Raw genomic sequence first — 12,901 nt, forward strand, 5'->3', positions numbered from 1 at the left:
CTTGATTGCTTGCTTGCTTTTGGTTAGAAAGTTTTTTCTAATTTTATAACAACACATGGGTTAAGCAGGACTAGGATTTGTGTTTATAACCATATTTGGCTTTATAGGCAAGTTTTTCTGCACTGTATGTAGTTTAAAAAATACTTCGTATCATATCATGATGAAGTAGAAAAGAAGCCAGATTTTAAAGGAAAAGCTTAGTAATATGATCTTTAGAATGTTTCCAAAGTATCGGTGGTGGTGGTGGTGGTGATGATTATTATTTGTGCATGTATGTTCATTTTTGATAAAGTGTTTTTTTCAACTGCATAGTTTTAGTCAACTAGTCATCAAAACTGTACAGAGACTGACGTGCTGCTCCCTTTCCTGCTTAAGATTCAAAACAGCAGTAGAGAACATTTCTGTTTTCTATTCTGCTTTTCCTCAGACATTGAACTTATATCTGCCATGGCGTTCCTATTTATGGATTTAGATGACTTGATGCCAACTCCACCTTCCATTTACCTGTTAGAGATTTCTAGATGTGCCAAGGAGAAGGGTTTGATCAAAATAGCCTGTAGTGAAATGAAATTAAAGGTTAATGTATATGAGTGTTACTTAAAAATAGCTTTTGATTTCATTTGGATCTTTGAAAAATCAGTGGAAGGTAGTAATACTGATCTTTGGATAAGTCATCTACTACCTAACTGTAACTTCACTCACTTGACATACTGCAGTTTCTTATTGCATAAGCAGTACGTTTCAAGTGCAATGAATGAGCATATTTTTTAAAACTTTTGATAATGTCTTTCAGTCTTATAATGAGCTTATTAAAGTACTTAATCCATTTGCAATATTTTTTCTTATTCCAGAAATAATTTGAATTTCCTAATGGGTTCTTGGTGGCCCAACCTTGAAGATCTTTATGAAGCAAATGTTCCAGTGTATAGGTTTATTCAGCGACCTGGAGATTTGGTCTGGATAAATGCAGGCACTGTGCATTGGGTTCAGGCTATTGGCTGGTGCAACAACATTGCTTGGAATGTTGGTCCACTTACAGGTATTTTAAAGAATATGCTTTAAAAAAAAAAACAACTAAAAACTTTAGTTTATAAAGGATTCTATCTAATGGGTTTATTCTTTTTTTTCTTGGAATATCACTCACTAAAAATTGGAGGAAGAATGTCTCCTTGAGTAAAATTTTAATTTGTAGTACAAGATACTAAGTTAACAAATAGAAATCCAAGACTGTAGATCTCAGCAAATAACAAATTTATGTCTTTATATACAAGAGGTACTTTTAATAATTTTTAGAGTGCTTGGTTTTTAAAGGAAACCCTTTATGGGAGAAAGCAAAGTACAAAATTTCATTCTTTGAAATTTTTCTTTTATCTGGTGTGTCATATGAATAGCCCTGTTATGTCAAAATCTGTTTGAATTATGCCTGCCTTCAGGCAGTAGATATTTAAGATTAAGAATATGGCCTCTGGAGCCAGAAAGACCTGGATTAGGACCAGGACCTGGCTTTTGCAACTTTGGGCAAGTTATATAACCTCTCTAGGCCTCAATTTCTTCATCTGTATAATGGAAATGATAAAATTAATAAGGTGATGGTAAAGATTAAATGGTATAATGTATCGAAATACCTCAGAACAAATGCGTGGCACAAAGTTATAGTAAGCACTCTTTACATGATCACTACTATTATTACCACAATTATCAAAAAAAACATTAAAAATATTTTTTGTAATGTTTTGAGATTTTCAGAATTGGTGTTGATGATATCACCTGAGAAGGTGATAATGGTTATCTTCATATCTTTGGTACTTTGGGTTGCTTTATAACTGTTTTTTTTTTCCTAGCCTGCCAGTATAAATTGGCAGTGGAACGGTACGAATGGAACAAATTGCAAAGTGTGAAGTCAATAGTACCCATGGTTCATCTTTCCTGGAATATGGCACGAAATATCAAGGTCTCAGATCCAAAGCTTTTTGAAATGATTAAGTAAGTGCTTTCTAAAACTGCTGTAGTCCCTCTCTTTTTGGGGAGTGTTAACTATTCAGTACTTTTTCCCCCCATATACTTACGTTGACATCAAAACAAAATGGTCCAGCTGTCTAGCAAAATGTAATACAAGAGAATCCACATGATAAAAGTATTTTTCCCTTCCCCATAGTCAGTACACTATGGTACAAAGAGGAACAAAGGCACAAATAATTCTAAACCAGCAGATTCACAAACAAACCTGTGCCGAACCACTCAATTCCTAGGAGAACTTTAGTTTTAATATTGAAAGACTGCACTTAGTATCAGGGCGAGGGAATGGCATCACAAAAATATTTTCTGGTACAGAGAAATTAGCATTTAATATAGGGATTTGACTTAAACATTAATTTTAAAATTTTTAATTAAATCATCCATCTTATAATTGTCCCTTTTCTTACCTGCTTTAAACACTTAATTCAAGTTATTTGAATACATATACCCCAGTAACCTTCTCATTTGTTGTCACAGTTTCTATCCTAGATATTTTATAAATCTATTTAGAAGTAATATTTTCAAACAGTGCTATATAGCAGTGTTTCCCTAAACTGTGTTTTCTACCACTATTACGTCTAACCCCAAAAGGTGGGGAATTCTGGTCAAAGAAATATGGGAAGCAATGGATTATTTAAAGTTCAACAAGTCCTTTATTTTCTAATTTTTTGTGAAATGTGTTAGAGACTGTAACATTGGTATTATTTTGTGTCGGGGGGAGAAGGGTTATAATGTATTGTATTTCCCAAACGTATTTGTTTGACCAGTATCTTTGAAGAATTGATCTCAAAAACTCATTTTGAAATACACTGCTTTATACTCACTGATAAAATAAGTTTGTCTTCATCTTAGTTAAAATAGTACTTACCTTAAGTATTTTTCCTACAGCTATATTAATTTGGTTAGCATGTGTTGTTTTCAAACTACTGTCTTTTGAAAGGAATCCTAGCTTATTAAAGTGATTTCAAACCTAAATCTAAAATTTTATTCAAACAGAAATTGTGGGGTCAAGGTAACATGCCTGTGGATTATCTTATTCCTTTATCGTTTGCACTAGTTTTTCTAGTCCTGGGCAGAAGTGGTAGGGGGAGACAAAAGGTAACAAAAAGCAAATCATAGCAAGTAATGTACAAATCCTTTAAAAAGTTGGATCTTAGGTACCATACTCTATAAATGTAATTGGTAATGGGGTTATCCTGTTATATCTCAGATTGGTCTTTTGCTCTGAATATTAAGTTCAGGGTTACTTTTGGGAGAAAAAATTACGTAGTCACTGAAGATATTTAGTAAGTTGGAAATAGGCATAAACTAGAGGCTGATTCAGGTCACCTGACAGTAAAGGGATGGTACATTATAGAAACTATTTATATATAACAGCTGTGAAGACTGAAAGTGACACTACATTTTGGATAGGTTAGGGTTTTATAATTGGAAAGGATCTTAGAGGTCATTTAGTCAGGACTGCTGCTTAATGCAGTAATCCCTTCTATAACATCTGTAATTTGTGGGCATCCAGCAACTTCTTGAACATTCTCATTACCTCACTATAATTCTTCAAAGTTCTTTACAAATTGGCCTATAATCTACCTGTCATTTGGTCCCAATTCCCTAAATATATTTGGGATTTAGATCAAATCCCATTCAACAAGTGTTTGAGAACCAACTCTATACCAAACACTATTCTAGGCTCTAAGGATAGACATAGCAGTGTGTAAGTTAAAATCCCAGACCTCAGAGGACTTAAATTCTAGTGGAGCAAGACAGACCTCCAGACAGTTGAATAAACTACTGATAAGTAATATGACTAAGAGAAAATAGATAATATTTGGGGGGTTAGGGTGAGAGTGCTGCTCTTTCTAAAATGGTCAGGGAAGGTGTCTGGGAAGATGAGTTTTGTGTTTAGACCTGAATAATGAGATGGAGTCAACCATGCAGAGATCTAGGGGTACACCATTTCAGGCCCAGGGAGCAAGTGAAGACTGAATTGGGAACAACTTTGGCACGCTTATAGGGCAAAAAGGCCAGTATGACTATGGAAGAATGAGAGAGAGGGGTAACAATAAGCTCAATGAACTGACCAGGAGCCAGATTGTGCATGGACTTTTAGAACATGGTAAGTTTATAAATCAATTCAGGGTGTCACAGGTTACCATTAGAGGATTTTAAGCAGGAGAGGGATGGGTTCTGATTTAAACTTTAAGAAAATGAATCTGGTTGCTTTGTAGAGAACGGATTCCAAGGGGCAAGTTTAGAAGTGTGTGTAGGGGGTCAGTTAGGAGGCAGTTGCAACAGGATAGAGCATCCTGGACAGACATTAACCCAACGGGGTAGAAAGAGGGATTAAAGTAGGGGCTGTGGTAGAGCTAAAAGCTCATGGCACTTGCTCACAGATTGTATATTGGGGGAAGAGGGGAAAAGGAATCAGAGAAAAGATTATTGTCATATTCTCTTCTTCCTATCTGGTCTTCAGTAATTTAAACATCTGACCTCTGTCATCTTTTCATCCCGCTCACCCCCATCATCCTTGTTGTCCTTCTAGACTCCTTCGAGATTATCATTGTCCCTCTTAATACTTGAAATGTTGAGCATTGACACTTGCATTATCCTTATCTTGAGGTTGCCTTGTGTTAAAATTGGATACACATAATTTGAATATTTTTTGACTTAAAATTACTGGTGATACTGTTGTTCCTCATACCTTCCTTACATTTTTTTAGCCTAAGTAAATGCACTTACATACTTACCTTATTCCATTTTTACTCTGTGCTACAAAATGTCCGATCATTTGAATCTTGATTGTATTCTTCATTATATTAAGAATTCTGTTCCCAGCCTGAGTTGTCAGGAGATATGATTAGCAAGCTCTGTTTGTCATCATGCAGATTGAAAATGTTAACCATAAATCCAGACCCCTAGGCCTTACTCTATAAACTTCCTTTTTAAAATATAGTCATTCATCTATTACTGAAAGTATACTTTTCACCAGCCAACATTGCTCCCTTTCTTTTGTTCGTACTTTCTTTCATTTAATGAATATTTGCTGACTGTATACAAGGCTCTGGGTTAGGCACTGAGAGGGTATGTATATGTGTATATGGCATAGTTCCTGTCTTGAAGTAAAAGTGCATACAAATAAATAGATTGAAAGAAATACAACAGACCCACTCAATTCTTAACAGCCCCACGGAGTCAGAGAAGTTTGTGTATTTTGGGGAGCAGATATTTTGTGTGAAGGGTAAAGATGTGGAAGCAGGGAGAGGAGAGAGGTATAGCACCTAAAGCCAACTTAAGACCAAACTCTTGCACCATCAGAAAGATTCCCAAGTTCATCCATAAGACAATAGTATATATACGTACCATGTCTCCTTCAGTCCAACACAGTCATGTTTTCCTTCAGTGAGGGAATAAATCCCTTTTCTTCAGTAGAGCTCCAGACAAAATATTCAACTTAAGTGGAGAGGCCCTGTTGCACTAACTACTAAAATCATACTCAGCATGGTAAGCTGCTTACATTGTGAGCAGCTCAGGGGAAGTCCAGCTGCCTAGAGGAACGGTAAATGCATACTCGCTTCAGATCATCTTCACTTCCACCTGCTCTCATTTTCTCCCTAATACCTCCTCCTTTGCCCTCCCTTCTGACTTCCTTCCCTACTGTGTATTTGCATGAACTTAAATGTATTATATGATGCAACTCTGCTGTATATATGTTGACAACAGTTGGTGGTATATTCTGGCTTGAGTGTGCTCACACACAGTGTGTGTGATGAGTAGTAGAATAAGATACAGTTGTAAAAGTTCTTAGTGGCAGATCATGTGTTGTGTGCCCAACTTAAGTTTATTCTGTTGGAGAGCTTTTGGTAGGTTTTTAACTAATACGATCTAATTTGAGTTTCATAAAGATGTTTCTAGCAGTTAAATAGATAGAATTAGCTTCTGGATGATGAGATAAAGAAGTGAATCAAAGATACTTTGGGTTTTCAAGTCTGAGTTCTAGATGGTTTAGTAATAGTGTTAGTTAATAAACTGAGCTTGGTCCTCAGCCAGGCACTGAGCAAAGTGCTTCCCAGACTGTATCTCAGGTATGCCTCTCAGCATCCCATGGTCACCCATTTGGTTAGAGCGAGATTTAAGCCCATATCTGTCTTATGTAAAAACCACTTGGATATATCTGTGGCATGGGGCTTCATTTTGAAACAGTGGCAGGTTTGAGGAGCCAGTAAAATAGTTGTATAGAGCTGTTTATTAGAAGCTGTAGTAAATGCAGGATTCCAGAGAGCAAAGTCAGAGCTGACTGACTAGGGGATCTTCTACCTAGTGGTTCGTGATTGCCTTGAGAGGAAGAGGAGGGGGGAGTTGGGGACAGAACTTAGGGGAATACTTCTATTTAAGAAAAGCAAATAGGTGAACTAGATAAAAGTCAGAAGACAACACAGAGAATATATTGTAACAGAAATAGGGAGTCTTTTTCCACAAGCTTAGTTTCGCTTTAAAACTGTTATATCCACATCATTGCTTTGGTCCTCAAGTCTAGTATTCTGCCAACAAGGGAAGTGGTATTTGTTCTGGCTTGTGAGCTATACCAATTCTTAAGAAATGGTTCTCCCTTGCAGTTCCTTCCCTCTGCTTTGAGTCATTTTCTTCGTCTCCTTCCTGTTCACTCCACCATCCACAGCAATTTGACTTTCTATATGCTCCTGTCACTTCTCTTGCTGAGGTCACCAGTGACAACCAACTATTCTAAATGTACAAAGGCACAGATGTAAACTTTCTTTAAAATCCCCATGTGTACCTCCAGTCTGACCGCCACTTACCTTGTCAGCCATTTCTCCATTTCTTTTAGATGTGTGCTTGAATTTTCTATTTTTAACACTTTATTTGGTATTTTAAACCGTCTTTAATATGAACTGCAATTTTTACACACCCTCCCTTTTCTTCTCCTTTGAATTATCTTTCAGTAAGCATTAATTCAGTATACATTGAGCGTATGAATTGTAGGCTATTTAAAAAAATAATCATCATCATCTAGACATAACAAGTGAATGGAGAAGATTTGCAAAGATGGTCTTCTTCCTTAACTTTCTCCCTGGATTATTGCTTTTTTTTAGTTCTTAAAATACTGTGAATTTACAATGTGTGACTTTTAGGTTTTCATGGTTAAATGGTTAGTCTGCCCAACCATAAAGAATCTAGGCAAAATTTACTTTGTGCCTTCTTATCCAGTCATTCACTCAGCTCTAACCAGTTCTTTTCATTCTTTTATTTGTTTAATCTACATTATGAACTGAGTTGGAACTCAGGTATAGTGCTAGGTGACAGAAGGATCTGATCACTTCTCAGGCTGCTTAAAATAAATGGGGAAATAGTCAAAACGTTCAAATACATGATCTTTGCTTTAATGATGGAGATACTGTTTAAAAAAAAAATGGGAGAACATAGAGGAAGGCGCTTCTGAGAGAGGGGAACATTTAGGAAAGGCTTCATATAAGTAGTACTATAGCTTCATAGTCCTTTATCCTAAACCCCTTAGGCCAAATGTGTTTTGGTATTCAGAATTCTTTGTATTTAGAAAGGTAAAACAGTACATTTATTTTACCCTCCCACCAGAGTTTGTGGCAGTGTGCTAGCATCAAACACATTAATATTTCTGCAGTAAAACATAAAAATAGTCACTCTGATGAGCTAAGTGAAAACTGTAAAAAGCCCCAGGTCAAGTTTCAACACCAATGAGTTTATGCAAAATTTATGAAAAATTTGTGGGACTATAAGAGATTATGAACTGTATTTGCACTGAGTGATTAATAATGGGACGTGATGTTCTCTCTTGTTGTCACCTACTAATCCCTTATTATCATTTTGAGAATGAATTACCTGTGGTTATTTTAAAAAGTCACCACCACTCTTGTTTTTTTCTTTGCACTTTTAAATTCAAGTTGGGTCTTTTAGAGCCCTACAATTCCATAAAGTCCTTTATCTGAGTAAGTCATTTAGTAAATCTCGAAATTTCTACATTCTAGCTATTTTTCTAAAATATGCTAATCTTCATACTCTCCTTCACATTTTTCCAGATGTCTCCTACATTGGCATGAGTCAGTATCATTCAAGGAATAGTCATTATCTTGATTACTTCTTTTCATATTTCAGTGAACTTGACTTGAAAAGTTCATAGCCTAAACTGCTTAGGAACATTTTAGTGAAAGCTCAGTGCATAACTTCTCTTTTGGTTTCCTTTCACTGTTCAAATGAACATAAACTTTTTCCACATACCCCATATGCTGCAAATAAGCTTAGTTTCTCCTTCTTTAGACTAAACTTTCAAATGTCTCTCAGGATTAAGCCCTGCTTGTTCATTTATATCAGCTGAAGAGTATAGATTTAAACTTTTGTTGCTAAAAATTTCAAGTAGACTTCACATTGGCAGCAGCTGCTAATGAGAAGCCTTTAGAATTTTTAATATTTTTAATAATGATCAAATTTGCATGCTAGATCACTTGACAGCAAGATGAAGTACTAAATGGAGGGCAGAAGATTTAGAGGCATATTAATTAGAAGGTAGTTGCTACATTTCAGACAAAAGGAAAGACAAAGGATAGAAGAAAGGCATTTTGATTGATTGGGTGGTAGAGGTGAGAGGGGAATCAGTATTGCTGGGGCTTTGTCTTGGGCCATGCAGTGGGATATTTGTGCTTATTGATGAAACTGGGAGTAAAGGAAGAAAAGAGGAAATGGGTTAGATATAGGACCTGATGATTACCAGATTGACTGGCTTTAGACACGTAGAACTTGAATTCCTTTTACGATATTTCAGTGGGAATCTCTTTAAAGTAATCAGATGGATATATGGTTCTATTGTTTAGAGAAGGAGTCTGAGATACACATTTGTATCTCTCAGCTGGCTGTTAGGTAATCCCTGCTGAGGTGTTAGCTGTTGAGTTTTCTGAACCATTAGCCATTCTTAAAATAGAGCAGTGCCCACACAAAGAAATGAATTAAGGAAGACAATAAATGTAAAGCTACTGATCTCTTCCTATAGTTCACTGAACTGTGACCGTTTTTCCATGCTAATATATCTTATTATCCTTTAAAACATATTAAATTTGCCTGTAACACATTACTGCATGCCCCCTACCAAACTTACTTATACTTTTTCCTCCAACTTTTTCTTTTGAAACTTTTTTATTCTACAAAAAATAGCTGAAAGAATAGTACCATCAGTACCTAGATAACTTCATCTGGAGTCATCAGATAAGTTTTTGCCACATTTCCCTATCAGTCTCTATATTCACATACTTGCGCACATACTTTTTTGGCTGAGTTAAATGAAAAAGTAATTTGCAGATGTTATGACATGTCACCCCAGATATTTCAACCTGTATCTCTTAAGAGTAAGGATATTTATTCTCACATAACCACAGTACCATTTACCATACATAAGAAATATGGAGTTCAATAGTAATCAGCTAATACATAGTCTACATTTAAATTTCCCAACTACCCAGAATGTCTTTAGCTCTCCCCCTCCCACACCCATCCAAATTGAATCAATGTTCACATTGAATTCAGTATGTAGTCATTGTGTCTTTAGTCTCTTTTAAATCTATGAGAGTCTTTTCTCATGATTTTTATTTTGAAGAGAGCAGACCTTTGTGTTGTATAGAGTTCCATATTTTGGGTATGTTTTCTCATAATTTTATTTGGGTTATACATTTTTGAGAGTAACTGTTGATGGCATTTACCTTTGGTAAACCCGTGTCTCACTCCAGTATAAACTCTGTTACAGATATTTTCATTAGTGAGTCCTGAGTGAATGAAGTTTTAAGTAGGCAGTTTAAAACTTAAAGTTGAGAGTGGGGAGATTATTGCTGCTTTTTATCCATCTTCATCATAATATACAGTTTTTACCCTTTGATTTTAATTTTAAACTAGTTGATTGAGCGCTAAGAGAAACCCTCATTCTTTACAAATTCATTGTTCCCATTTTCAGATATTTGAGATACATTGCTTGGCCTACATTTTCTCCCTATATAGTTAGTAGTGCAAAGGTTCTTTTTCACTTTACTTTCATAAGACTCATATATTCATTATGTTTTAGCACTGAAGTATTTCTTTTAATAGGATCCTTGAAAGGAATCAAATGATAATGTAGCAAGTGAGTAGTGCAGAGTCTTGGTAATGATTAGACTTCCCTGTAGATAACAGGCTTTCAGAATAAATGGATTCTTTTTAGATGCAGTTAACTGGTTTAATCTCAGTGGTAGATAAGGCCAACTCCAACTAATATGGTATAAATTGTTGCAATCGTGTTGGAGTATTAGCAAGTTAAGGTAATGATAGTATGTTTCTGATACATTGGAAACTCTGGTTTCTTCAACTACTTTGTTATTCCACTTAAATCACCGTAATAAGTAGTTCAGTATATTTTAAAATGTCAATCAGAATGCCAAAGAGCCCATTTTCCTCTGACAAGTTCAATATTAGGAAGTCTTAGACTTCGGAGGAGCATATCAAATAGTAGTAGAATGTTGGGAGGTGGGATGAATTGGGAGTTTGAGATTGACATACATACACTACTATGTATAAAATAGATAACTGAGGAGAACTTACTGTATAGCACAGGGAACTCTACTCAGTGCTCTGTGGTGACCTAAATGGGAAGGAAATCCAAAAAAGAGGGGATATATGTACACATATAGCCGACTCACTTTGCTGTACAGCAGAAACTAACATAACATTGTAAAGCAACTATACCCCAATTTAAAAAAAATAGTAGTAGTAGAGTTAATTTTCAGAATGCACATTCTCTTGTCTACCTCTCCATAATCTGCCATATGTTAATACATTCTAAAAATACTGATAAGGTGTAAGTCAGTAGTTGAAAATAAATTTTCTAAAATTTCAGCAGTACCAAGTCCATTGAAAACCACTCCCCACAAATTTAATTTCTTGTCATATCATTTTGTCATTCTTTTGACCATCTTATAAAGCACTGTTTTTATATTTCAGTTTTTAAATGTAATGTCTTATATGTACAGTATTAATGTGCTTTCCTTTTGCCCTTTTTGTTATGTGTTTGTTATTGTGTGTTTGTTATTTGCCTTTCCTTTTTAATTTTACTCAGTCAGTCTTAGAGTGTGTGCTATTTAATATTCCAGTGACATATTACAGGCAGCACTGTGTAGTTGTTTGGAGTCCAGTCTGCCTTCAAGTCTTAGCTTCTCCATTTACTGGCTGGGGGATCGTGGTCAAATTACTAAACTTATTAGTCTTCATTTCCTTTTCTGAAAATGGGGATAATAATTCTTTCTAATAGCTTTTATGGGTATTTTGTGGGTCTTAGCATAGAGTAAGCACTCAGTAAATGGTAGCTGTTGTGATAATTATTATTAATATTAATTATAGAAGGGTCAGTCACCTGTTTTTTAAGTAAGTTAGTATTCATGGACCTAGTTAAGTGGTTCTCAACTGCAGGCAGTTTTGCCTCCCCCCCCCCCCCCTTCCCCAAGGGACATATGGCAGCATTATGACTTCAGTGGGAGGGGTGCTACTGATAGTTTGTGGGTAGAAGTTAGGGACACTGCTAAACAACCTACAATGCACAGGACTGTCCCCACAACAAAGAATTATCCAGCCCAAGATAACAATAGTGCTGATGTTGAGAAATCCCGACCTGTTGGACTCTAGACTAACACCTTTTCAATAATCTGTTTTATGTTCTTTTAGGTGTAACTATTACCCTTCTAGTTGGCATTCATTGCACAATTTTTTCAAATTAAAAAAATTAATTTAGTCATTAAATAATTATTTTAACACAATTTTAAAATTTCACATACCGAGATTAAATATTGATCACTAACTTCCAGGCACTAATCTAAGCATTTTATATAACATATGTACTCCTCATAATAGTACTGTAAGTTAGATGTGCCTTCCTTACATTTGAGAAAACTGAGAGTTATGTGTGAAGCTGGGATATGAACCCAGGCAGTCTAGCTCCAGAATCGGTGCTCTTTCCTGCTCTTTGGCTTTCTCTCTGTGATTGATCTCTTATGGCTCTAATCATAAAAACATGGTGATTTGCTGAAAAATACTGTTACAAATTTTAGACATTGTTTCTAATGAAGTAAGAGGTTCTGACTGGTTCTTACTTGGCCTAATTATAAGAATCAACCAAGATTCTTATTAAAATAGATTTCTAGACTCTGTTCCTAATAAGTAAATTCAGAGCTCTGTGTGAAGAACCCTGGGAATCTCTTTCACAGTGAATGGCCTAGATGAATCCTATGGTCCAGACAAGTTAGGGACACCCTAGTCTAGGTTCAATCTCTTTTAGAACTAAAAATATTTTTGTTTCCCCTTTTCTTTCACACATATTATAGATTATTACCCTATCTATATAATATATACTTTATCACAAGCACCGAGGTTTTGAGTATAAATTAAAGCAGACTGTTAAATATTAACTCCCTTTTCCCTTTGATTCGCATGTTTAAATGGATATATGAGGTGTTCTACAACTCTGTAGTCATAGGCTGTTGGCCTAATAATTGAATAAGAGGGTATAGCCACGAAGACCAGTCCATAGTTAGCATAGATTTTAGTGCTTTTGTCCTTGGGAGTCTTCTAGTACACCATTGGGTTAAATATGCAATGCCTTGTGATAACATTGAGCAAACAAAATCTAAAAATTCTAAAACTCTGCATTCTCGTGGTTAACATATATTTGCTTTCATGCGTGTTTTTTCTATCTGAGAGTTTAAAATTCTTAAGATACTCATTTTATCATTGACTGAGACCTTGATTTTCAGCCATGTGGTTGGTTTAAATGAAACTGTTATATGTCTTACTGACATTTAGACACTCACTGTTTTCCTAGGGGAATCCACCTTTG

The 12,901-nt window shown here is 35.5% G+C and overlaps 1 protein-coding gene across 11 annotated transcripts in view; it reads left to right on the top strand.

Annotated features, from left to right (window-relative positions):
* Positions 1-12,901, top strand: part of KDM6A (lysine demethylase 6A) — a 205,431-nt gene that overhangs the window by 183,098 nt on the left and 9,432 nt on the right. For all 11 annotated transcript variants that reach the window (XR_003677878.2, XM_028482583.2, XM_024116454.3 and 8 more), the window contains 2 exons: positions 852-1,039; positions 1,842-1,983. Coding sequence is in view for 10 of the 11 variants with exons in the window: in XM_028482583.2 (XP_028338384.1) it covers positions 852-1,039; positions 1,842-1,983 (330 nt within the window). In the remaining variant the exon portion in view is untranslated. The remainder of the gene's footprint in view (positions 1-851; positions 1,040-1,841; positions 1,984-12,901) is intronic.

Source organism: Physeter macrocephalus, chromosome 21, assembly GCF_002837175.3.
Source record: "Physeter macrocephalus isolate SW-GA chromosome 21, ASM283717v5, whole genome shotgun sequence".
NCBI lineage: Eukaryota > Metazoa > Chordata > Mammalia > Artiodactyla > Physeteridae > Physeter > Physeter macrocephalus.